At 42.7% G+C, this 27,796-nt stretch overlaps 1 protein-coding gene across 2 annotated transcripts in view; it reads right to left on the bottom strand.

Annotated features, from left to right (window-relative positions):
- The window catches only part of JAKMIP2 (janus kinase and microtubule interacting protein 2), a 46,793-nt gene that overhangs the window by 17,832 nt on the left and 1,165 nt on the right, over positions 1 to 27,796 (bottom strand). The window contains exons 1-8 of one of the 2 annotated variants that reach the window (XM_050311890.1): positions 14,861 to 15,162; positions 8,603 to 8,868; positions 7,502 to 7,999; positions 6,147 to 6,356; positions 5,119 to 5,217; positions 4,362 to 4,508; positions 2,480 to 2,620; positions 1,667 to 1,723 (exon numbers count right to left, since the gene is read on the bottom strand). In XM_050311890.1, the coding sequence (XP_050167847.1) occupies positions 1,667 to 1,723; positions 2,480 to 2,620; positions 4,362 to 4,508; positions 5,119 to 5,217; positions 6,147 to 6,356; positions 7,502 to 7,999; positions 8,603 to 8,731 (1,281 nt within the window). In that variant the 5' untranslated portion in view covers positions 8,732 to 8,868; positions 14,861 to 15,162. Of the gene's footprint in view, positions 1 to 1,666; positions 1,724 to 2,479; positions 2,621 to 4,361; positions 4,509 to 5,118; positions 5,218 to 6,146; positions 6,357 to 7,501; positions 8,000 to 8,602; positions 8,869 to 14,860; positions 15,163 to 27,796 lie in introns of those variants that run through there. The other variant, XM_050311891.1, reaches the window with a different exon arrangement.

Below are 27,796 nucleotides of genomic sequence, written 5' to 3'. Positions count from 1 at the left end.
ATAGCTCAAGTTTTGGAGGGGAGCAGGGGAGAGTTGCTGGTTACTTAAAAGCCAAGGTATGAAAATGAGTAATGGGCTTCCTCTGCAATTACCAAGTCCAAACTAACCACATTGAAGATTAGGTCTTGTGCTGGCAGGGAATAAGTTTGCTGATTAACTTTTCCGAACTGAGGATCTGTCTGAGAACTGTTTGTTAACCACAAAGCTCTTCAGAAGAGATCTATCACCATGCAGACTGGTGCACAGAGGTAATACCACAGAGAGCTGGAAATGTGTGCAGAATAGGAAGCCCTGTTTCTCCTCTCATGGACACTGCTGATATTTTTAATGTCTCAGTGATATTGCTGATATTTCTTGCTGATATTGCTGTTGGACTAAGTGAGTGAAAGCCCTGTTAATACAAAGCTAGTGAGAAGGAACTTTTATCACATCTTTCCAGGACTGCAGTCACTGGCACATGTTCTAAGAGTGCTCACACTGCACAGTTTGGTTGTAGGTCTGACACTTCACTATCACCAATCTCAGCACCTGAATTAAAGCAAAGGAAAACAGTGAGATGTGTCCTGTGAAGGCACAGATTTTTGAACCTGCAGGCTTGGTTTCAGGGTACAGATTTGAGCATTTAAATACTTGGCTTATGAATAATTCTGCAGACAAACTGATCAACGAGCCATTAAAATGCACTTCTGCTTTGTAAGATTTTTCACTTTTGCTGACAGGTTAAAGCCTTCTAAACCTGGAACTTGAATCACACAAAAACATGTGCCAAAGATGCCAATTACCTTTTGCATATATTACAATTTTTATTCACTGTGTTGTCAAGTGAAGATAATTGCCATGTTCTCCAATGTCATACTCTCTGGTTTAGAAATAAAGTTTACTGATGAAAATACTTTTCAATCCTTGTCTCCCAGTTGTGTGTACTGTGCATTGCTTCACAACCCATACAGAAAGAACGTGAGGACACCTCTAGGATTTACTGGTCTGAAATTCCACGTGTGTAGGACAGTGTTGCATTACTTTCACAAAACACACTTTCACAGAACACACTGAGGGATGGACTTGGAGGACCAAGAGCAAGCAAGCAACCAGTGTTTCTGGTTTTTGAAGGTGGGGGTGTTGCAAAGTCATTCTTCCCATCCAGCTGATAAAGGAGCTATTTAAACCCCTACTGACTACTCTACTAGCTCTAAAATTTTAAATTATTCCAGTTTTGGACTTAACCCAGTTCAGGCTGATACAGAGGTTAGTCAAAGGGCTATGGAACCAAGCAGGAGAGAATGACAATTTCTCAGGCAGGAGCTTCTGCTTGAAGAGTAGAGATGCACAAGGATTTCGCTTTAGCCCATATGTGCTGTGAAAAACATATCACAGAAAACAGTGAAGGTCTCTTGAAATGTAAATAACTCTCAGAATAACAGACCCTGAGACCAATATTTATAGAAACCAGATGGAAGGACGATTATTACTATTTTGGGGGGAGGGGGGAAGCCCCATTTCAAAGTGGATTTAAAAAGCTCTCCCAAAGTAACTGAGGTGTTTATAAACCTGATCATTAAAGCAGATTGTTATAATCCACAAAGCTCTCTGTAATCAGATTGCTAAAGTGTGTTTTCCTACAGAGCCTGCTACCATTTTGTAAACTGAAAACAATTTTTCTTCTTACCTTAATTGGCTTCGAGCTCCTTTTATGCTTCCTGCGACGAATGAGTTTCTCCCTGTCCTGGAAAATAAGATTAAAAAATTACTCTCTCTTTTCTTTGCAGCTGTAGAAGGCCAAATCTACAGAAGAAATAAATCATAAAACTTCCAGTGATTCTCTGCATACATTCAAACTGGAATCTGACTCCAGGGGGAAGGGAGGATTCATATCCAAATCTGAATGTGTGTCAGCTGAAAACCACCTGAAGAAAGCCCCCCTTGAGCAGCTGTCAGACAGCAGGCACTGAGGGATTGCCCTCTAAAGTTCCTGGGAGATCTCATGCACGGAACTGTACGAGGGGCTGCCTGCCTTCCCTGCCAAGGAAATGCTGCTTCTATCTCAAAGTCATTAACTGATGGGAGTGTTGATCTCACCACTCCTAGCAGTGATGTCTCAGAAGAGACAACAGCTTGTTTTGGAGTCTTTCTCCTTCTACTTGATATCATAATGCAAAGTCGGCTGACAAACAAATTGTCAGCATTAAATGACAGAACATGCCTTGGGAACATGTAGGTACCTTCCCAAGCTCCACAGTTCTTAGTCTGGATTCCTTTCTGGAGCTTAATTCACACACAGTGTTATGCTTTGAGTTGTAGAGGCTGATGCTCCACTAGAAATTCAGTTAAACTGCACACATGCACACCTACATCTAAACACCTGCAGATGTTAAACACAGGCAAAGTATTAACTCTCAGACCTCTGGTTAGAAGAAGGAATACCACCAGTGGTGGACAGTACATGGCAATCATTCCTAATTTCCTGGTGCTCTGGACATACCCTTGTTAACTCATCGATTATGTTCTGCTGTTCTATGACCTGAAGCTTTAAGAATTCAGTTTCTTGTTCCTCGTTAGCCTGATCCAGGTCATTGAGAGATCTTAACTTCTTTAGAGGGGGATGTGATGTTATTTTTTCTCTCTGTGGTAAGAAGAAACAGATAAAATAAGATCCAGCACCTAAAAGACCACCCTTCAGTTAAAAATTAGACATTACCTCTCAGTTTAGCTGAACAGCCCTTTGAATATTCTTCAGCTAAATCACTCTTTATTAATACCCATCAGAGCTTTTTAACAATAAAGCAGCACAGCAAGACTGAGTTCTTCAACCAGAACAACAAAGCTTTATCTGTTTAGTTACTGTGTGGCAATACAGCTTCTCCAGCAGCCCTTAAAGGTCACATACTGTAGTTCTTCCCTGGCCAAGCATCAAGATGCCCCCAAATGTGGCAAATAAGAGTTGAACCTGTCCAGTGGGTAGGCAAATAGTATCTACTCCCACGACCCCATATCCTTACTGATGCTCAGTGTATGACCACACACAGTGAGGAAATGGACGTGGTGCACTCGTGTGGCAGACATGCATCCAGCCAGGCCAGGAGGGAAGGTAAAAACTGGTGATAATACATCCATTTTAACTACAATATCATATCCTGCCTGCTCCTGAGCATATGTGGCAAGAGAGATGGCTACAGCCTGTGAGAATTGCTGTAGCCACCCACAGTTTGCTAACTTTCATGATTTGGGCATCCACAGCATGAAGAGCAGATGTCGGAACTGAGTTAGAACATACATGCTGCATGTGCAGATATGCACCAGCAGCGTTGCCCACTGATGCCTAATGCATTGTAGATTCCCCAGTCCCTTCTCTGCTGTGAGAGAGCCCAGGGGACTGTGATCTGCACTACCACTGCTGTGGAAGAATAACTCTGACCTGTGACACCTGCATTAAGTTTATCTGTCTTCTGGGCATGGGTGAATTGCAGCCTTAAAGTGGATTAACCTTGTAACACTCAAGTCTTTTTTCTATGAGACAAGAAAGTGAATCTGATCGTCTCAGCCTAATCACCAGGAAAGCTGCTCCCACTGCAGGGCACTCAGCCTGCTCAGGACAGGGGCTGCTGCAAGCCAGGAACGAGGCCCATAAACACACCTAGCAGGGGAAGCTCACATCTGGCAACCCAGAACATCCATCTCCCTTTTTATTAACACCAAAGCAACATCAGTGCATGTGCAGGGGGACAGGGCCTGGATGCTGACATACTCAGGGCAATCCCACTTGAAGCATATGCAGACAGAAATGCTTTGACCTCGCTTCATCTAGCCCCTACACGTGAAAGTTATAGCCCTAGACAAACTTAAACACCACTGTTCTCCCTTTCCAATTCCCATCTATCATGTATATGTTTTATGGAAAGATGTGAATGCTCAGTGCCATACCAGAACTTGACTTTGCCATCATCAGCTCTAACAGGAACATACACATGCAAGAAGAACATCATGCTGGCTGAAAACATCCCTCTTAACAGCTTCCTTTTTGAGTTCCAGATGCAAAATAGAACAGTGGGACATGCCTCAATAATGCAACTTTTTTTTCTTTTTTTTTTTTTTTTTAAGCAACCGAAATTTAATATTCTAAATTTGGAGATAGAATTAAAGACTGTGATTATGCATTCAGCTAAATATATCTATTAATATATATCAGAGTTATAGTATGTAAGTCTGTAATAATATAGACCTAACCATGGCTGTGTATTAGCAATAGTATTACACTCTTTATATGACAGATACTCTGTGTATATACATGCATACACTATGAAGATTTGGCTACCAAAACAAACATAGATCACCCACTAATCCTCATTTTGCTCTTCAGTACCAACCATTTCTATATTTTCTTTAGTGACTGCTTTGAGTTTATCTTCCATGCGCTGCAAAGACTGCATAAGTTCATCATTTCTCTTCGTGAGGCACTTGTTCTTTTCCAGAAGAGGTTTACATTGTTTCTCAGCTTCTCGGACACGCTTCAGCTGGATTGATAATAGTAGTAAATAATTGTCATGAGAGACATGAACATACTTGTAATTTGCAATCTTGATAAGACACTATTTTGCAATTTTGACATCAAGAACACTGAGGAGATCCAAGCCAGCTAAACTGATATGACAGGAGTGCATTACGAATTATAGCTCAGGAATAAAAACAAGGAGTTGAACTTATCACACTCATCCTTAATCAGAGAAGTAGGAACGCGAAGAGGTCAAAAAGCCAGGGTCCTGATTCAACACACAGGTATCACCACAGGGGAGAAAATCAGATAAAAGAGATCAATTCTCTGTTGTCCATTCTCCCTAGACCCAGTACTGTAATATTCTCAGCCTGGTCAAATACTGGGCTACAGACAGCACAGTACTTGTTTCATTTACAAGTCTCACCACACACTGCTGTATGCTCAAAAGGTCAAGGAGGAAACAGAAGCATTCATGTACAATCCTATAAAGCCTCACTGCAACTTCCATTGTGATTTTGTACTCGCAAAACTTCAGTGAAATTACTATTTAATCCTAGCATAAAATAATCCTTCTCAGCCTCCCCTGTGGCTCTCTGCCTCCTCTCTCTGCCAGGGCAAAGCTCACACACCAGTTCATTTCGTTCATCCACGAGCAACGTGTTCCTGTCCTCCAGCTTGCGGATCGTGGCGTTCAGCTCCGCTATCCTCTTCTGGTTCCGGCGCAAGTCCTGCGGGCAACAACGTCACAGTTACTGACCCTCTTCAACACACACAGCGGGAAAGAGAATCCTCAAAAAAACACACACCAGCCACCCTAAGCTGCCATCATCAATAAGTTATCTTTAGGGACTTTTGCGATGCTGAACATGCTGGCAAAATTATATATATTTTTGGAAGGAAGGGTCTGGTTTGGGGGATACTTTATTTGAAAATGTTAAGCTGTTTGAAAAAAAACAAAGAGAAAACAATCAGGTGAGAATTTTTTAAGATGGGGAAAAATAAGCTAAAAGATTCTGGTTTTTATTGCCTTTTCCTACAGACTACTTCTATTTGCTGAGCCGCTACATCAGGTGAAAAAGTAAGGACAACCCTTTCAGTATCAATTGCATTTTACTTTCTTATTCCTCATCTGTGTACGTGTAAACATGCTTTTATGTATACATTAGTTGTGTCAACACCTTTAGTTTAGTCACACAACGGGTGAGTTTATTTATACATTAGTTGTGTAAACATCTTCTGTTTAATCACACAATGGATGAGTTACATGCTTTGTAAATGACACCAAGGGCTGTCTGTGGGAAGAGTAAGGCAGACAAAAATGAGGATCTCCTAAGAGTCTCATGGATTCTCCACCCCCTGCCCTTCCCAGCCCACCCTCCTAATTTTATCTGGTTTTGAGGATGCATGTTATCAAGGTAGTTATGGCCATCAAATGATTCTTTCAAAGGGGCACTAATGACTTAAGACGTTTTATATTTGTAAATAAAACAACTGAGGAAACAAAGCTTTGTCCAACTAGCATTCTCTCTGAAAACTCTACAGACATAATTTTTCTGTAGTGAATATGACAGAATGTTTTCCAGGGCCTGAGAAGCTATTTCAGCAAGAAAAACACATCCATGCTTCTGTTTTTCAGGGACCAGTAAAACCTGCATACAGGGCTGCTGCAGTGCTCTGAGCCATCTCCAGCCCTTCCTGGGATCTCTCTCTTGGGACTGCTCATGTTACACTCTGCCTCCTTCACCAAGAAGAGCTGTTCATCCAGAGCTTCCTTCTGCAGCTGCAGCTTCTGCACGTAGCCTGTCTGTGTCTCCAGTTCTTTCTCCAAGGAAAATATGATCCTGTCTTTAGCCTTGATCTCGTCCATCTGAATGAGAGAAACACCAGAGCAATATTACTGCGTGAAGGCAACAGCATTTCAGCCTTCTCCAATCTCGTAGTATATGATTTACTTAAGAGCACTGTTCACCCCTCAGATCTGCTCTATCAAACTGCACCAGTTTTTGCAAATCACTCTGGCAAAATTCCTACTGTCTAGGAATGATATGAATCACTGCCTGAAAACAAAAACTATATCTATGTTAAATTTTGCCTGAAGCTGCCAAAGATCCTCTCTGGTCTTGTAGCTTTCTAGGCTAGCCAAAATCTTCCCAACAGTATTTTTCAAAGAGTAGGTCTAGGTTATGATCTTCATTAACTAGATGTCACTCTGACAGCAATACAATGCAATTGGAAACCACTTGTGTAAGTCTGAGAAAAGTAATTCTGGACTTGTCCAAGGTTCTTATGCAAGTAAATAGCCTTCAAAAAGCCTTTCATCAGTTCCTAAAGATAAAACCATACAATACATATTTAGAACCTGAGTTGATTTTACTAAATGGTTTTGTTTCGTCCTGAAATTCACTACAGTTCTTTTTTATATTAAAAACCTGAAAATAGATCCTCAATTTCAGATGAGAAAAAAAGAAGTGTGGTTTGTCCTCAGGGTGAGGGGGAGCGAGCAAGTGCCATCGTGGTTTGGATAAACCCTGTGCCAAACTATGGCACAGGGAAACAAGGCAGCCTGCACCATTGCTGGTGAGGGCCTCTTTTTGTTCATTTTCCCCAGTAATTACTGAAGGCTATGCCAAGGCCAAATCAAAAGGTATCTCCCCTCCTGCCATGGTTTAACACGTTCAGGATACCATAATATGGGCTGGACAAACCAACAAACTGCAAGTGCAGATGCAAACGCTCTTTATCTAACCCTTTTCACCATGCATGTATTAACATCTCAGGAAGCCAGATCCTTATGGTCTAGGCCAATCACTCCCCTCCTTTGTTAGCTGCCATCACAGTGCTCTAACTGTGCACCACGATCTATATGTTCCTGAGAAATCACAGTGAGAAGTTTGTAACACTTTTTCAAAGTGAGGTGCATTGCACAGTTCTGTTATGCAGAAAAAGCTAAGAGACACAGAAGGCAAAGGAAATGCAGGATAAGAGAACACATGAACTCTTTTGGTTACTGACCAGGCGTCGAATATCCCTTTCACTCTCCCATTTGATCTTGGAAATGGCTTCCTGGTGGGACTGGTGCTCACTCCGAAGATCCCCCGCCTTGATCTTATCGGCCTGGATCATGTTGTTAAGGGCCTCATCTACCTGCTTTTTGGCAGACTTCAGTTCAGTAATTTCCTGCAGAAGCTTAAGGCGCTCGGAGTCGAACTGTTTCCTGGCCTCTTCGCGAGCCTCAAGCGTCAGCGCTGTCCGTACTTTGTCACTGCTCCCGTCCCGCAGCGCGCACAGCGCTGACTTGAGGCGCTGGATCTCGCTGTCCCGGACTTTCACCATCCGCGTCATCTCCTGCTCGTGCTGTTTGATGAGGTTCTCCCTCACAGCCTGCAGCTCCTTCATTTTCTCCTCATGGAGCTTGGCTTTCAGCTCGGTGATCTGCACGGTCTGCTTGCGCTGCTCCACCTCGCGGATGCGCTTCGTTTCTTGAGTCTTCTCTCTTTCGAGTTTAGCAACCTGCGTTGAGATACAGTGACAGTCACCTGCTACCAACCTAACGTTGTCAAAACAAGCCCACCCAGACGCACCCATGTCAGGATGGTGAGGCAGAACCCAGATAATCCTCCACCCTCCTACAACACAATATGGGCCAGCTCCTGAGGCATTCAATGGGTTACACTGCCTTTACAAAACAACCCCATCTTCTCCAGGCGTCCTGCCTCCCACAGTGACACTACACATACTTTCAATATTTCCTTAGGAAATAAGACTCTGTGTATGTGTGTGCATTTGTCTAAAAACTTTTTAACCCAGCAGTCAACATCAGGCAAATTCACCAGAAAATTGGAGGGCTCAGAAATAGCAAGGTTTCCTACAACTTTCATGAATATACTGCTCCACTGGGGCCAGAGGCTTCTTAAACTTGTAGCTCAGTAAAAAGGAGTCTCTTCCAAGGGAGCCACAGGACATCCACAGTAAATGCTTTAAGCTGGGAAAGAATCAGACTCCTGTTCTAGGAAAGAGTTGTGTGGCATCTGTTGAATTCTGTGATACCACTTTTTCCACTTGTTTCCCTTCCTCAGCACAGGCACTGCTACTTAAAACCAAATCCTCACTCACCTTAGATTTCTCCTGATGCAGCTCAATTTGAATGTCTGTTAGCTTGGTCCTGAGTTCCTCATTGGCAGCCTGTAGGGCAACAATCAGTGCCTCAGGCTTTTCGCCCTTGCTACGTCCTTTTTTTGACATGGTTTCTGATCTGCGAGAGTCCACGTGTTTATTTCAAATACAGACTGCCATCTTTTTCTGGTCCTTTCAGTGCCAATTAGTTCAGCAACCACTGCGTGACATTCCTTAAGGTCCTGGATTCAGCTGCTTTGGAAGCCCTGCAAAAAATAAGACATACTATTTTTTGTCAGTGGACGCTGCAGCAGGACAGCTCACATGGTTACAGAACACACGAGAGAGCTCCCACATCCAAACACTGCAATCTTTGTCTGAAAACCTGCAAGGGACATCCCAGCACAGTCATGCTTCTGTCCACCAGCCTGGCCCACTCGTGGGGATTGCATGTGTGTCCTTTGTCAGTTCTCAGAAAGGGGCACCATGCACTGAAGACAGGAGTTCTTTACCAAAAGGATTAGTGCTGTCGAGGGCACAGGAGTAGAAAGGACTGGTTATTTAATCCAGTCCTTGCAGTCTGAGGTAACCACAAAGCAGACACTTTACTCTCAAGGATCTACCAACCATGTCATTCTCTTCCCCTTCCCAACCCTTGGTCCTCTGAAAGATCTTGTGCCAAACTCAAAGACTTTCCACAGCACTCCTACCATCTACCACAGGAGGGAAGGGCAAGTGCTGGTCCTCATCAGCATTCTGGGTCTCAGCAGAAGCAGAGAACTAACAACATGCAAAAGCCTGTTCAGATTGAAAATTGACCCCTTCACCATTTCCAAGGGATTGTAAAAAAAATTCTACCAGTGGTTTCCATCAACTGAATTTTATCACAAAAATTCTGTCCTAAGCCAAAGTGATGCCATAAGCTTAAACCTAAGCACATCAGCATGATATACAGATCAGGAAGCCAAGGGGGGTTTCCATATCACTAAGAACACGAGTGTCCCTTTGTCCCATATAGCTGTTGTTCAGGGGTTTGGGGTCGGGGGGGCAGGTGGTGAGTGGTTTGCATTTGTTTTGGATATTGGCACTGACTGACAGGCTCAGATAAAGAGGCATCCTGACTACACACAAAATAAACATGGATGTAATAAGCTGCCTAGAAATTTCTGTGTCCATGTATCTCAGCAATGAACAGGGATTAGGTGGTGCCATGTCCATGTTCACATGGTCACTCTGACATTCCTGCCACATCCATGAAACCTGCAGAAATGACACAACATCCATACTGATCCTGCTACCCTGAAAATGCTGTCCTCCATCACCCGGGGTTTCCTACGCTGCTCCCAGGTACACCACCTCTGAAATCTTGGCATTGCTTTGTATACATCTAAACATTGGTCTTTTATGAACTGTTTTCATCAAGAATGAGCCACCTGGGATGTTTAGGCCTGAAAGAATAAAGATATAAATAGAGAGGTGCCCACCCTACAGATGGAATGCTGGGGTGCCTCTGGACAGCACAGACTGAATGGCAGCAAAAAAGCCCATGTCAAATGGCAGCACACTTGAGCTGGAGAAAGAACACATTAAAGGGAAAATCCATACTGAGGGTCAAAAAACATAGTCTTCTACTAAAGGGTAATTTACTCCTTAACAGCTAGTCAAAAAGGCATTTTTATTTTTTCCTCTGCAGACTTAAACCAGAGGTTTAGTGTTTAGTATGCACAGCCACTCTAGAGGCAGCAGTGATATGCTGAGAGCATAGAAATTTGTGGGACCCCAGGACTGCTGAGCTACTGATCTTGAGCTGAGCAGACAAGGCTTCAAGGAAAGTAGCAAAGGGCAAACAAAGAAAGCAGAATATTTTCTACTCCTGTGAAAGGAAAAATGGGACACAAAGCATGAAATTATTCTCATTATCCTGTGACAAAACACCAGCAACTCGATGGTTTAGAAACTGAAAGTGATTTTTTTTTGCTTATGAGCCCCCTTCCTTCCTCACTGCAAGCCTACACGGTTCATTGCTTTCACCAGCACTGTCAGGTTTAATATTATCCTGCAGGCTCCTCCAGCAAAGGCCTGTGCTCACAGCAGTGCTGCCAACAATAACAACTCCAGGAGTTCTGCTATTTTGTGAGCAGTTTGCCCTTTGATGCAACTGATGTTTGGTCAAAACACAGAGATTTGCTCTGAAAAGCAAAAGGCATCACTTAATAACTGAAGCCACCATCCTGATCTTTTGAAACACAAAATACTAAGAAAACAGGAAGCATCAGAACCATCTAAAAGGGAATCACAAGTGTGGGTATACACTGTCTACCTGGTCTGCAAAGAATGCATGTGATAAAGCTGGGAATAATGTCACCAGAAGTGCAGTGCTGTGTGCAACTGTCCTGGTGAATGAGAAGAAAATCTGTATGCCATAAGGATGAAGCAGATGTCAAGGATGGCAGAATGACTGATGAATGTACAGCTGCTCTTCAGCAGTCAGTGTAAACAGTGCATCCTAGGGGGCCAAAACCTTATTCCTGCTGAAATCACTGTAGACTGCCCTCTGCCTTTTCTGAACTGTGTCTGAGAGACAAAGAACAGCTTTCCATTTGCCCAAACTAAATAGAGCTTGGAAACAGGAATAAGCCCAAGAGCATCCTCCTCAAATTTCTGATAGCTTCTTAAAATGAAACAAGGTGCAGGTGACTCTCTGACTTTTGATGCAACAGCAAGGAGGACCTAAACCCCTCTGAAGCTGCTGCACACCTTGGAGGATACTGGATGGCAAGTGTAACAGCCCCAGGCCACACTGTCACTTCCCCACCTTAGCTTCCACTGAAAAGAAAACTGCATAGTTTGGAAGAGCCTATTCCTACTGTACCTCTTGATCTGGACATCAGCCTGGAGAACCAGACTTCACAGCAAGCTATGGGGCACCTGCATCTTCTGAAAGGCATATTGAGTTAAAATCTTGTTAATTCACTGGAGATTTGCCACACTTTTTATCAGAATTAGTAGCACATTGCTATAGGCTGTGGATTATTTATCAGTAAAAGATCATGGCTACACTGGAACTTAAACTGCTCCAGCAGTACAAAAAGGCACACTTGAGTCTCAAGGTTTGTTTGTTAATTGTTTTGGTGGGTTGACTTCTGTTGGGGCTTTTTTTAGCATCAATTCAAGCTCAGCTGCATGATATAAGCAGGTAGAAGTTTATTTGTATTCACACTCCCAGAGGTCTCAAACAAATATCAGCTTCACAGCATGACAAACAATGAGTGTGCAGATAGCAGTGTGTTGCTTCCCGTGGCAGAACAAGCCATAAAAGCACACATGCCTCAAGGAAAACACTCCATAATCTTTAAGGTTGAATGTAAAAAGACAAGTATAACTGGATGAGCAATTACACTGGAAGCCTCTTCCTATAGAGTTTCTTTATTCTTTTGTTTTCCCTCCTTTCTACAAATTTCACCTATTGCTATTTCTTTTATTTTGGTTTCCATCCTTTCCTTTTTAAATTCCTTTTCCCTTTATTTGCTGCTTGCTCTAGTTTTTACTTCTCCATGGCATTCCAGGTTACCTTCTTGTTGATAGTTGTGTTTAGTAATAAGTTAGGAGATTACAGAGGAAAACACCTACACGTGCTCCTCGATGACAGCGTTATCCTTTATCTGAAGTGGCAAAGGAATCTGTTCTGAATGTTGCTCCCAATGATAATCTATGTATAACACAGCTAACCTATACCTATCTAATCAATTTTTCTCCCTTTCTCCTACAGCCATTTGTTGTTTTGTTTTCTCCAAGCCAACAAACACATTTATTTACAAAAACAGGCTTTGCGTATTATAGAAGTGAAAAAATACCTTTCTCTGTCTTTAAAAGCAACACCTTGGGATGGAAACACCTGGGAAAGAAGAAACGAGCACTTCACCACCACAGCCTCCACCCTGCTGAATCAGAGTGTTCTGGGCCCTGAGGTAGGTGGAGATGCCAAAGCATTGCAAAGCCCTGTGCCTCTGCTTCAGGGACGCTGGAGATCAGTCAGTCATTTTCATCAGCAGCGTTCACGCTTTTATTCTCTGCTAAATTGTTGCTGTGTGATACCATCCAGAGCAGGAAAATGGTCACAGATGTCTAGCTCCTTGAGTATGAAGTGTGTGGGTCTCTGCAGGGAGACACAAAGCCTCCACTAGTTACACCCAGATCTCAGAAGCAAAGAATAAGGAGAGGGGTTGGACTGTTCTTCAATCAGTCATTTCTCTATTGATTACAACCCTGAAACGCAATTTCAGGCTGAAAGTGAAAAAGCAGTGGAATGGAGCTCACTTTGAACGCTCTTTTTCCTCTCTCTTTCAGGATCTATCCTGCTGGTGAGGCCTTGGGAATGACTGCTTCATTTCAAAGTTCTTTTTAAGCCAGGCATCCCTTTCAGGGTTAAACAATTAAGCAATTGCTTAAGACAAGACAGAGATGTGCCCTGCCAGCACCTGGAAGGTCAGTCTGAACTCTTGGCACATGAAGAGGTGGCTCCGGGATGGCTGCTGAGAGCTGAACTCTGATGGCTTTGGCCAAGAGAACCCGAATCCTCATCAGTCAGGCCCCCACGGTCACAGGCACAGTCAGATCCCAGACTTGCCTGTGTTACTGCAATTCTGAGCAGGACCTGAATATACTGCAGGCTGCTTCCTTCAAGCTTGCACTAAAATGTCAGCATGACCTTAGGCTGAACAGCCTTCAGCCTCTGAGGTGGTGAAGCCAACCAAGATGGATTAGTAGGGGCAGGATTCAGCTGATAACACGCTTCTCACCAGGGCTTGTCCCCTGAAGCTGCTGTTGCAGTGAGTTCAAACATATGCTTGCCTGTTCACATCAGGACAAGGTCAGTCATACCCACTTCATCTAAAAAGATTCACGATGAAACAATCCCACAAAAGATATCTGAAAGTTTGGGGAGGGGTGGAGTTTAGCCTTCCCCGGTAAATCTGTAAAAATTACCATTATACTGAATATTAATCTGTCAAGTTGGGGTCAGGTTATTTCAAAGCAATCTGTTTTTAGGGAACGGATTTGCCATGAGAGTTGAAGGCTCGAAATTGGTTCATTTCTCTGTTTCGGTCTGCCAGGAACAAGACAAGTTGCAGAAAATGCCTTTCCAGTTTCATTGAAATAACAGCACAAGAGAAACAACACTGCCTTTGCAGGGAAAGTTCAGCTAAGTATGAAGAGGCGTGAGCATGTACCAATCAAACAGCCATGGGCATACATACATACATGCTCCAGTTTGCACATGTGACAGGTAGCCCCATATTTACAGAAATCACCTGGTGCCCTGTCAGGAAAAAAGCTGAGACCATTGTCTCTCACAGCTCTACAACTCTCTGTTGGAGTCTCCCCATTTTTAGTAAGACTCTTATCTGATTTATCTTGCTTTACGGTAATAAAGTGCATTAGAGGAATCCAGTCTACCAGTTTTGTCTTCTGAACCATCGGTTTGCTTCTTCCACGAACTGTGTACAAGATCCACTTCAAATGGCATGCCCAAACTGTGCAGGCAAAATGAACTTCGTGTGGAAGTACATGGTGGGCTGTACATGGTGGGCAGAACTTGATTGTGGGTGCAAAGAGGGTCAAGGTACACACACTAGAATATAATATGTATAATGCAAATTTTGCTCTTGCCCCAGCAAACACACTATGTTATACACCTTTATGTGTGGCTAGACATGCAGACCTACATTCAAGGGCATACATTTAACTACATAACTGCAGACTGTGCCTTTCCCACCTGGTAGTTACTAGGTAGGTTGTCTGTGAATTCCAAAACGTAGCTAGAAGTGCAAACGTACATCAGCTCAAAGAAGCCTTTAAAACAATAGTCCTGAGCTCTTTCTAACCCCTGGGAAATAATCCTGGGCACATTATCCTCTGAGGGACTAGCACATGCTTTACTCTCCATCTTGACCTCACGTTTAAATTGTCATGTCCACAGGCAGCACAGGGTCTCACTGGCAACTTCTAACTGCAAAGAACTGGATGAGCCTCACAAGTCATTAAAAAAACATAAATTATGTTGCACTCCCATGACTCTTGCCTACAGCTAATTGGAAAAACTAGAGAAACAATCTGTAAAACATGATCTCAGAGAAGACAAAAACCAGAATATAACCAATCCCATTGTCAATCTATCAGCACAAAGCTAACTTTCCACTTGTACAGAACGAAACAAAAGAAATGAGAATAAAACGAGTAAGTACTTCTGGGACTTACAGATTCTTTCTCATCTGTCGAAAAGACTTGCTGCTGTATTTTGGGAGTTCCTTGGCATTCTTTTGTTCTTATGTGGAGTCGGTTTCAAATAAAAAGTGAAGAGACAGCAGGTCGAGCAACCCCTCTGCCCCAGACACTTTATAGCCTGATGTGCTCCTCCTCCTCCTCAGTGCCCGGAGGGAGCTGGTCTAGGATGGGGAACAGGAGAGGATGGAGGAGACACGCAGATCATTAACTGCTCATCATGTACACCCAGGCATCCAGCCGTGAGGACACAGGCTCTGGCATTCAGCCTTTCCAAAACAGGAAAGCTCCTGCTCGGAATGCGGCAGTCTTGCCCCATGGCTAAAGGAAAGAGCCTGTCCACGTACCCACACAGACACACCTCTGCTCCTCTGGGCACCTTGTGTTTTCTGTCCTTCTCTCAGCCATCCACCTCACTGTCTTCTCTAATCAGCTCTCCAAAACACTGGGCTTGGGGAGCCATGAGGCACCCAATGGCTTCTGCAGTTCCCTGAGCCCCCGGAGCCCGGCTTTGGGCACAAGGCAGCCCAGCCACGAACATTCCACTGGCTCAAACAGCACAGGGGCTGCCAGTGCAGCCACAAGTGACTACAGCCACGCTCCAGCCACGGGAGTCAGGTTAAATTACATATCTCCAGGCATCTTTCCTGTATCAGAAGCAGAAGTTCTCGAAATGATGGGTGATTTTGCCCAAAAGGTTTGCCACCTCTCTGGGTGAGCGCGCCGGCAGACGAAGGATGCCGGGTCTCTGCCGCACGGCAGTGACCCCCCCCATAGTGCTGAGGGTTTGCAGCTGTGGGCATTTTCTAGGTCATCCCCACACAGCCCAGCCAGAGCAGAAACACAGCCTTGGCATGCCCAGAAAAACGCAGCAAATCGGAATTGATCTGGACAACGGGGGATACAAGAGCAGCCGGAGACGGGATGAGCGAGGGCCGCGCTCCTCTGGCCGCCACAGCACGGGAGCCACACCGTCACTGCGGTCCCTCTGAAGTGTCTGTTTAGATGGAGCCCTGTGGCAGTGACCTCCCCTGAAACCCAGATGCAATTCTGACTCCAAGGTCGAAGAGCACAGGTTTTTATGCCTGTACTTAGCAAGCAAGCCTGAACGGTAATTTTTCAGAAAAGCCGAAAGACGACGGTTTCCATAGGATTTACAGTCATCCATTGTCCCTTTAAAACATATTCTAAAGCACAGCCCCTCCTTACAGCAAAGTGTCTCATGAGCTAAATTTTGCCTCCATACACAAAATCTCAACACAGGAATAACCTTGACTATGAAAGAACAAAAGCACACATTGTGCCTCCTGAGGAACAATGAAACCTACATTCATTCAAAGTAGTAAAGATCACAGTGCAGGCATCTAGCAAAGGCAAAACTAAAACCAAACAAATGCTCAGAACAGCCTTTTGCAAGGGCAGGGAAAACAGCTCATCCCAGTAACTTCCATCATCTGGCCTTCAAACACCCAGGAGAAATGGATCCAAAATTAGACTAAGAATGCTCCCTCCAGCATATTTTGTGCCCACATATTTCAGTGGATTTTTGGCCTATAACTCTTTTAGGCCTTGTAAAAATGCAGCTGCAATGTTTTCCTTTAAAAAAATAAAATCTTGAAAAAACCTTTTATCTCATTAGAGTAACACCTTACAACCTGCCACAGGGTGAGAAATGAGTGCCTATGCCTTTTGGAGGATTAAGATCCTAGTTTACAAATGAGGCAAGAAATGCCAATATCAAACCATAATCTAACCATTGTGGTTTTAATATCTGTTTATTAACAGCATAAAATAAAATTCTGGACAGAAGACAAACATCATCGTTATCCCTGTATTCATTTTCATTTGATAGCATTATTATTCCCATTTGTGGCTGTGAGATAAGAGAGTGTTTGGAGATCTGGTTTGTCAGTTTGGAGGTGGGTAAAGTGCTGAAAAATGAAGACTGCAAAGAAGGGGTTAGTGCATAGTGCAGTGCCAGTGGTGAAACTTTGCAGGAACCACAATCAGAGCTCCAATGACAGATTCCAGGTAAGCTTTCCTGCATTATTCTCAGGCTGCACATTAACTTTCATTTTCTATTTGCTTTAAGTACAAAACATGAACAGAATCATAATAATCTCTTGTGTTCAAACAGAAGTAAAGAGACCTCTAAATATTTACGTCTGTTTCACTCAACAAAAACTTGCATGCATCAGTAGAAGGAAGAGCAAGAAAATAATTTAATTTCCCTGTGTTTTAACCCAAGAGGGAATTCTGAGACTGTTCCAGTAAGTCTGACCATCATTTGAAAGTATTTCCTATGGTACTTTACTCATCCCTGCTCTTCTCTAGAGTGCTACAGTGACAGCACCAGGACATTATGAGAGCAGCTTAATACTAAGGCTGCTAGAGGAAGATCACTTGCAAGCTGTGGACCACTTTCCCTGGCACGCTCCAGCTGTGGAGTGCTGTTTGTACAACCAAGAACATCCACAAACCTTGTTTAGCCAGAAAATCATATGGGATTTGCCACCAGTACCACAAGGCAAAGCAGGCAAAGCACAGTAACAAATCTCCTGTTCTGTAGGGTGATGGAGTCAGTATGGAGGCTGAGATAACCTATGAAATTCAAACCTGCATTCAGAGCAAAAGGTCCTGTTGCAGCAGCAATAGTTCAGTTCAAAGCCAGAGGAGAAACCTCACACAATAACAAATCCTCAGAATTAAGGCTTCCTCAGTGAGTTACTGCATACCACAGGGGTAAGACAGAGGAAAAATTTTAGATGTAGTCTCTGCCCCAACAATCTTGTAACTCGTTCAAAAACCCAATTCAATTATTGTGAACAAAGTACTTTCCAAAACACAGAGAAACCTGTCCCTTTTCTAACGCCAGGTGCTGTGTCCATTCTGACTGCACAGCATGAATCTGTACCACAGTCACCACGGTCCCTTACTCTGTTATTAATGCATCTCCCAGCAGGCCTCATTACAGAAAAATATGCATATAGCTGTACATTTATAGCAAGTAGAATGACTCTGCTAATTATGCAACAGCTGCCTAATGTGAGGACCACCGAATGCAAGAGGCATCTGAAACACTTGTGTGAAATAATTTTACAGCTAACCAATGAAAAACTGGTTCCATCCCCGCAACAAGAAGTTCCAATCGAACAGTTATCCACTTGTCTAGCAAAATGCAATTAAAAAAATCTTTCTTGAAATATGAAAAAGTGTCTGCAGTTGAAAACTGCTTTACCAGTACATCTGTACAGTGGTAAAGTAAAAGGGAACTTTGCCATGGATTGCAACAGGAGCAGAAGCAGGAGACCAACATGCCTCCCATGGTAAGTGAATCCATAAAATGTACTTACAGCTGAGCCTGGGGACTTGGAGAAAAGAAGAAAACAGAATTCTATTAACTCTTAGAATCTTAATCAGCCATACTGCCTTTCATCTTGATGAATGAATAAATTAAAGTGCTCATGTTTTTTCTTGCTCTTTGAACAATGCCACACATGTACCAGACTGCTGCAGTGAGGGGCTGAGAATTCATAGCTCTGGTCTGACTAAGAACACTTCAGCAGTGTTAAGCAGCATCCAGACTATTCAGAACACCAGATCTTAATTTCCTCTCCCAAGAGAGATCCAGAGAAGCACCATTTAGCCCAATTAAAGTTTAAATATGAAGCCAGGTTTAAAGTAAAACATAACTGAACAGTCCCCTTTGCTGCATGGGTGCTATCTGCTCTAGATGTGTGTTGAAGATGGGCGCAAGTACCCAACTTTCATCTCTGCCAAGTAACCTCTCCAGGGGATGCTGCTCTTTTCAGGGTCACTCCAACTCTCTTTACCACAGACTTGAATGCTAAAGGGCACATATTGTAATCATAGATGTGTGTGGCATACTAGACTGGGATTCAAATGAAAATAATTTGGAACACAGCAGACAAAACTCACAGCAGGGCAAGCTGGAGAGAAACACAGAAAATATTCACTGACAGGTGTTGCATGATGAATAGAATTGCACCACAGTTCAAAGTGGTGATTTATCAGACCCAGGCACAGGAGTCTAACACAACATGGGTTAATGTGAAAATCAAGAACAGACCCGCTAGTCTCCTCTCAAAATAGAAAGTCCTTTTTCCAGACAGAAAAAACATATCTGAGCTAAGAGATTTATGGAGTACCTTTGGATTCAAAGCAAAGGAAGTGAAACAAATGCTGCCCTCGCTAAGCGTAGCCCTTGAGATAAAGCAAAGCAGCCTGAAGAAGTTGCAAACCCTTGTTGGACAGGACTGTGATGGGCAGTATCACCAAACATAGCTTTATAACCACAGCATCACCACACACCAACTCTGGAAAGCACTCTGCCTCTCTGAGTTATTGTCTGGCCAGTCCCTTGCCAGGTTTGGATTTTGTGACCTGACTGAACCTCAGCTGGGGTTCTGAACCTCACCAGCCTTCTGTAAGAGCTAAAGTTCCCCTGGTAGCAGCAGAGTCTCAGAGGCTCACAGAGAATCTGCTCACTGTTCATACTACTACACTTGATTCTGTGACGTTTATCACAAAGCAAAAAGCATCAGTGCACTCAGGACTTCCAGAGCAGAGGGGCAGTTTCAGACAACATAAAAATGAGCAAACTCTGCAGTTCAGCCCAAAGGACAATCACTTCTCAACAGTATTGAAAAGTTAACAGCTCAGCAAACTGTTAATATAACCTGTTCTACCAACAATGAGAAACAGGGCACATGCCAGGTTTGCTTACTTATTCCCAGGATTTGCTAGTCCCCTTTCTCAGAAATCCTTAATACCAGGAAAAACACATTTCAATAAGGATTTTGGTACAATCAGTAGCTCATCTCTATGTCCATTTCAAGGATCAACTGACCACCAGATCCAAAATCTCCAGCACCTAAAGTATTAGGGAGGGACTATCAGAAATTCTTGAATTGTCTCATTTGTGTGATCATCTGTGTTCTACTGAAGAAGAACTTGTCACATGGGCAAATAATTTTACCACCATTGACCAAGTTGCTTATAAATGAAATTGCAATTAAAAGAAAGGGGCTTTTATTTTTCTTGCCCATAGCAAAGATCTCGCTCTCTCTGAGCTCACTCCAAGGGTCAGACTTCAATTTCAGTTACATTACAATTTCCTGCTTTCTCAGGGTAAGAGCAGGTAGAAACCACAACTCATACACATGTCCCTCCTGACACCTTGCTCTCAGACACTTGGCTCTGCTCAAGTGACATTCACTCCACTGTGAAGTGGATTTAGCTGTGTGAGCAAGCAAAAACTCTGATCTGAACTTGTTTTCTTCCGGGCCCAGAGCCAGCATTTCAGCTCTCACCAAGGTAACGATTAACATGCTAATTTGGAACTCCACTGACCCAACTCCCCATCACAAAAGGGTGCTGTGATTCAGGTTAGGTAACCCTAACATCAGGGGGTTTTCCAAATCAAGACTGTTGATCCAAGCAGCCTGGCTCTAGATCTCAGTCCTGACACTAGAACCAGAACTGCAGAACATGGCAAGCGTGATGCAAATACCATGTGAAGCTTTTTCATCTTCAGCCATTCCTTTTTGTGGTTCACAATTCCTGCCAACAATCTGCAACAATTTTAAGAGAGGCATTTTCTACTCCCACAAAACAGTGGAACTCCCTTGGAACTAAAGGAGCAGTTCCAGTGCTTACCTGCTCGAAACTTCATCCCAGTAGCTAGAATGGATTCATGCTTGTTTGCTGATCTGGTCTTAAGCAATATTGTAAGGAACTAATAGCTCCACATAAGCCAATTCCCATCACTGCACCAACTCTGTTAACTACAAGGGGAACACTGGCCATACACAATCCCCTATGTCTCCAAAACCTCTCCTTTGGCTAGTGGGATCTGAATGAATCCTAAATGAAATCTTTCATTTTGTTTACCAGGTTTCACATATGCTTTGCATACTTTCAGAATAAAATTTAAGTCCCTAATTATTGCATTCCACCCTGTGCATGTTATGCCACATAACAAAACATAATGAAAGCTGTGATTAATAGCACGATTTATATTATTTTACTATTACATCAATATTCAGCATCCCAAGATCATCTCAAAAACTCAGACTGGTTGAAAATATTTCCACCATTTACACATTTCTGTTCTGCTTTTCTATTTATAGTCAGGAAATTACAAATTTCACATAGTAGTGGTCTATGCGTATTTTATTCCAACAAAAGGTGATGAACTGCTCTTCAGAACAAATCCCAACCACTCTCTGCTTTTGACTGCACAAAAATCACTGTACTGTAGTTGGATTTTTAATCAATACTATAGTTATTTTCAGGAATATTAAAATGCATTCTGAGCTGAACTCACAATATCCCTTGGATTTGGGGCTCTGCACACAGAATACACGATGAATCTGGCGCTGCGAGGCTGCTCGTGCTAAAATTACCATTGGCCCTTGCTCTAAAACACGAACCAAAAACACCCTATCCAAGTTGCTGGCGACTCCATGGAAACAGTCAAAAGGGGACAGAAGCATTATTGTTATCTGCAGCAAAGCTAAGCAGATTTGTTAAACCAATATTCCAGTATTCTGTGGCTAAAATACCATCTGTCTCTTCTCCATATAATTATTTCCCCAGGAGCTGCCATAACACAATGCACACCAAGATCAACACGACCAGTGAGAAACAAAATCCTGCCCTATCCCGAAAGGAAACGGCCATTTTCCAGAACTGGTTCTTTCCAGCAGTGAGATGCACATGGACACTGACTGGAGATTCTATTTAAGATCAGCAGGACTGTCAGGACAAGGATGAGCTCTGCCAACCTGCCCAGCTCACTGCAAGGAAACATTTCAGTGGGTTTGTACTGTGGGCATTATTCAAGGCCCATTCTCAGTTCACTAAAAAGATGGTTTTTGTAAATGTATTTTGTGCAAGTAAGGTCACACTCACTCAGGAGACAACATACACTGCCTGGAAGAGAAACTCTGCACTTCACAAAGCTTATACTATCAACTCCTCCTTTATTTGATTTTCATTTCAAACCCCATCTTTTATTTAATTGAAATGCACATAAACAAGACAACAACAGTGAGGGAAAATTCATACCCCGTATCCTTCTCCTGAAAACCCTTCCTTTTCTTTCTAAGGCCATAACCAAGATTTTCTCTTGTCTTACAGATACTAGAGGAAGACATTTTACATTCACCACTAAAGATTGTCAGATATTTAAGTAATTTCTCTATTTAAAGTAATAGGGTTAACTTTGGAAGTTTTCACCATTTTTAGCTCAGCTCTTGATACAGACAATAATCACAGATATTGGTTTCAGAACAAAGCAGAAGAAAAAAAAAATCTGCATTCTGGCCTCCGACGTTCACTTTTAACAATGTAGATCTCTAACATGAATTCTTTTCTTTTTTGGACACCTTACTTCCAACCAGATTACTACCTTCTTGCAGTTTCTTATCAGGTTAGCTTCAAAAAATGTATCTTCTTGTCCCACCCTACTGCTCTTAATGCCTTACAGAACCTCAGGTACACACTGCTCTAATTTCCCACGTCCTGTATCCCTCTTGCCTTTTCCTTCCATATTCTGGGAAAAGAACATGAATGTTCCCATTACCAGGGAAATTCAGAAAAAAACCTAATCCAAGAGTTTCTTTCTTCACATCAGCTTTTCAGCAGAAATGTAAACATATATTTTACATTAGTCAAAACACCTCTAAAAATAAAAACATTACAAGCAACATTGACAAGAAACACTCAAGGTTATTCGCTTATGAACACACTGTAACCTGAGTTACATTTCTCATTTGTGAATTGTTGTGAATCTCACCCTTCTATCATATGCTGAAAAATGGGTTCCTTTGTCATCCCTGGAGCCTGAGAACCCTTCAAGAATGGTCTGAAACAGGACTTTCATCAGACAACAGTAGAAACCTTTTTTCCCCACCAGTGGCACTGCTCAGCTGAGGAACAAGTGCCTGTCATGCCTTGCCTTCTCAATAAAACAAAAATGAAAATGTGCCATGTAACACCACACGTGCTGACTCAAGTAGTTCTGCCCATAATGGGGAGAACAGAACCTGACAAATAAACAATTAGGATAAAGTGAAACTCACGTTAAATGTAGAATTTATCCTTACAGTTTAATGTTTAAAAACTACCCCTGAAACTTGCAGGGTGATTTTTAGCTGAACTGTGCTGCTTTAAAAACGGAAGGACCAGCTTCCATTTCTATGACGATGATCAGGGCAGTATTCTCCTCCCATGTAAGCAGGTGATGAGTTGGATTCTCAGCTGGAAAAGGTATAAGCATGAAACAACACTGACTAGATCCAGCTGAGATGCTGGTTCATACGTGATGTGATAAAGCACACACCAAAAAAAAAATCAAGAGGTTTTGTTTCTGAGACATTCAGGATACTGTTTTGATCACAGATTTCCACGAACGCTGAAACCAGGAAATCATTTTCTGGTAATTTCTGAGAGATTTGAATATTCATTAAGCTATTGGATGCAATTTCAAATCAATTTCCAAGGACAATGCTCACATCTCCATTAAGCTCACCTAACGCAGGCTCCCGCTCACCGACACCCCCTGCACATTCCAAGCAAACAGCAACATGTAGGTCAGGCTGTGACCCACAAAAACACAATGAAGGAGGGATCTGCGAGCACAGAGCCCTGCTGGGCAGGGATCCCACCCCGGGAAGGCAGGGATGTGTGTCACCTACGGCTGTGCTGGGAAGGCAGGGACGTGTGTCACCCATCAGCTGTGCCCCTGAAACACGCGCTGGGCACGCTCTAAACTCACAGCTTCGTTCTTTAAAGCATTTCCAAATTAATTAGTGCAGCCTTTCCTTAGTTATAAGCTACCAAACAGTAACCAGCACAATTATTCTCTCAGCTGTAAATAACCCGATCTTCTTCCAGTGCAACAGTCCCCACATATTCTTTGTTCGCCAAAGATTGTAACTGATCACAATTTCCATCAGAGAGGGAACATGAGAAGGTGATATTTTTAAGGACTATATTAAATTAAAGCAGACTCTCCAAAAATGACTGCATCTCATTTCGTTCTTCACCAATGCACAGAAATGGAATAGAGCAGCTTGCAGAACCTTAAACATTAAGTACAAATAAATACAGTGAAAAAACCCTCAAGGACTTACCTACAAATCACAGAAGTTCAAAACAAAAATCACATTCACGTTCATGAAAACCAAAGTGTATATTATGTATTAATATAATTTTAAGTATTTTTAAAATTGCATACAAAACAGTACAGTATTGGTTCTAATTAATTTCTATCACTTGTAACATTAAGAGTTCTAAGGATTTTGCTTAAACTATAGAAATAAATAATGAAAAGCATTTTTGCAACCATTAAAAAAACAATTTAGTGAATTTCAGCAAAGCAGTGCACATGCAGAAAAAAAAACAAATCCAGAAGCCCTGACTCCACCATTTCTCCCGACTTTATTTGCTCGCTCATTACTGATTGCCTTAAATCACCTGGGACCTGAAAGCAATTTTCAACAGCTGTTTTTTTCTTTTTTTCAGTTTTAGTTTCCATGTTACTGAGACCTTTGTTTACAGTCCATGCAATGTAAGGTTTAACAAGTCTTTCCCCTAAACACTTAAAAGAATATTACAATAAAAAATACCAACAAATGTCAACAAATGGCTTGAGAAATGGAGTACAGGTGTGAAGCTATTACCTCCTGGCAGGAGATGGAAGGAATGAATAAACTGAAAGTGGGAGACAACATGCATTTGAGCATCAGCTGTTCTCAAATCATTAATTCAAATCATTCATTTTATTTTTTTTTATTAAGTAATCTGAGATGCTGTTCTACTTTGCATTATCATTTTCAACATAAAAGAAGATCTGGCACACCATACCAACTCTTCTATCCTAACAATTTTCTCAGGTACGGCAGTTTGCTTTGTTATCCATCTGAGCACATTTCATCCAAAGTTAGAAGAGGAATTGCAGTCTATCCAGTCTTCATTTGTATTCCTCATTTGTTGGTACTTGTTAAGCTGTTAACTAACAGTGCAGCTCTGTACTAAAACGTGTGCTGCATTTCTGTGCCTCCTTCTCGTGCAACGCTGCCGTGTGGACGGTCACAGACATCAGTTCACTCCTGACAGCTCCCCTTCTGACAGCTCACGGTGCAGACTGTTCAGCACAGGGAACTGCGATGTCCCAATGTCATCTCCCAGGGAAAGCACAGATCCTAAAGTTTCCAGGATGTGTGACAGTTCCTCAGCAGCCCACCGGTGATCCAAATGCGTGGCCAGCAAAGCAAACAGCACCATTGGTTCCAGTGAGGAGGACTGAAAGCCCACGTTCCTGAAAACGCTTGCGTGTATCATTTCTCCTTTAAAGTTCATTGGATGCTTTGGAATCCAAACTGCAGACTGTGATCCACACTGTTCTTCTGTCACTTCCAAGGAGCTGTATTTACACTCATTTGACCTGACAGTGTTCAGTGTGGCCGCACCACAGAGCTTTCTCATGGTTCTTCCCAGCATGCTGTCGAATTTTCTATTTAGAGCCCCACCTCCTGGAGCAAAGACTTCTAGTCCTCATATTTTAAAGGAGAAATTCAAATAGACCTTAAAGACACAAAAACTAGAAGTACTACCAAAATTACATTTTTCTACCCTCATGGGTTCTGGATAATTGAGAGCTGACAGCAGAGAACTGCACAGATGCTTTGCACAGACCCATAAAGAGAAGGCAGCAGAGAATCCATCTCTGAAGATGAGAAGATAAATTTGTTATAATCTGGTAAAGACCAGATCTTCAAGGGATATAGAATTATAGAGGAACTTTGAAGTTATCTGCCTGGAATTTAAGTAAGCTATTGATTTAGAAACACATAATGCAAACATGTAATTGCAAATTCAAGTAAAGAAAATATAAACATAAATACAAAACAAAATAACTGAGTTTTTAAAACAAAAATATTTGTTTTGCAGTCTTGTAGTGCAAACATTGCACTGTCACAAAGATTAAAGAGAAATCTGACAGAACTCAGAAGATACGAAATCACTGGAAAGTGATTCAAAATTTGGATAGCTGGTAAGGACTATTTTGCTGCCTTGTGACTTCACAAAGCCAATAGAAAGCACAAATATTGGCCACAATTAAAAACACATGACACAGTAGTGAAAGCATCTTCAGGCTCACATAGTTTGGTTAAAAAGGAGAGGGGGAAAAAACAGAAGTTATAATTAACAAACTATTTGGATTTCAACTTTTCAAGCTACACCTGAGCTATATCAGCCTTGTGACAGTAGAATCCACCACCACATCTTTGTTACAGATGGAAGATTATTTTTATAACTTTCTAAACTGCAATATCAACTATCAAATGAATAGGAATCAACATTGAAAATTATTCTGGGCATTGTTCTGCCAGTTACATTTCACAGCGTTTCCCTGACTTGAATACCCTGAGGTGACTTATCCTTTGTAATGGAAGAGAAATTCTCCAGCATCTTTCCAGATACATTAAACTCTCGATAATAAAAGGTCTACCAGAACCCAGCAAACATTTACAAATAAGAGCAGCCAAACCATGTTTTAGCTGTACCTTATTTTCAGTTCATAATAAGCAGGACACAGAAGTTGTTATTCAGAAGATTATTTAGCTGGGAATGGCCCCTGAAAGCAGAGGGATTACCAGAAGGCACTGAAAGATGACAGGAAGAAGGTTCTGGGAAGGGAGGCTGAGGCAATGCACTGGCAAAATCACAGAGCCTGAAGCGAGGCTTGGGGAGGACACTGGAAACACTTGGCTCGAATTAATCTCCAAGGCAAGGGCCATGTTTCTCTACCTTAGGCACTACCAGAACAGTTTGAGAGCACAAAATCAGAAAGGTTGCAGCACATATCACTGGCAGCCTACTCCTTTCTGCTGGGAGTTCTGCTGACAACCAGGGAATCCCAGCAGTCCACCCCACTGTCACAGTTCTGGGAAAGGGACAAAGTCAAAGAGGCAATCCATCAACTGAGGCTTCTCCTTGGGATTTTGCTGCCTGTGAAAGCAAAGGTAGAACTGGCTGCAGTCCCATAATTTGATTAGAATCACAGAATATCTCAAGTTGGAAGGCTCCCATGAGGATCACTGAGTCCAACTCCCTGCTCCTCACAGGACCACTTGACACTAAACCACATGCCTAAGAGCATCAACCAGACACTCCTTGAACTCTGACAGGTTTAGTGCCCTGACCACTTCCCTGGGGAGTTTGTTCCAGTGCCCAACCACCCTCGGTGAATCAGCTTTTCCTCCCCTGATGCAGCTTTATTCCATTTCCTTGTGTCCTATGGCTGGTCACCGGAGAGAGGAGACCCACAGCTCCCCCTCTGCTGACCCCCCTGAGGAAGCTGCAATGGGGTCACCCCTCACCCTTCTCTTCTCCAAGCTGAACAAAGCAGGTGACCTCAGCTGCTCCTCCTAAGCTTCATCTTCGAGGCCTTTCACCATCTTGGTTGCCCTGCTCTGGACACCCTCTAACAGTTTGATGTCCTTGTATCAAGGCACCCATGGTGTCTTTTGATCGACACAGAACTACTGATAGAGCACTTGTGTCCTGAGCCCTCTTCAACAATGACCATCTCACCACTCCCAGATTTCACCAAAAGTGTAGCCATTCCTGGAGAATGTCAGAATCACTGGGTATTTACCTCACTGAAGCACCCATTTGAACCGGATCAGGTGCCAGCAGAGGCAGCATTTACAGCACAGCAGGCCTGGGTTTGAAATTCCTGTGCAGACCAGCAGGCCAGATCAATAGAAACAAAACCTGAGTCAGAGCAGATGCAATAAACCCCACATTATTGTCTGAAAAGGGACAAAACATTCTCCTGATGGGCTACCCAGATGGCTCGACCAGGCATGATATCTG

Source organism: Myiozetetes cayanensis, unplaced genomic scaffold, assembly GCF_022539395.1.
Source record: "Myiozetetes cayanensis isolate MyiCay16 unplaced genomic scaffold, myiCay2020 scf17, whole genome shotgun sequence".
Lineage (NCBI taxonomy): Eukaryota > Metazoa > Chordata > Aves > Passeriformes > Tyrannidae > Myiozetetes > Myiozetetes cayanensis.
This window is presented reverse-complemented; position numbering and strand designations above follow the sequence as displayed.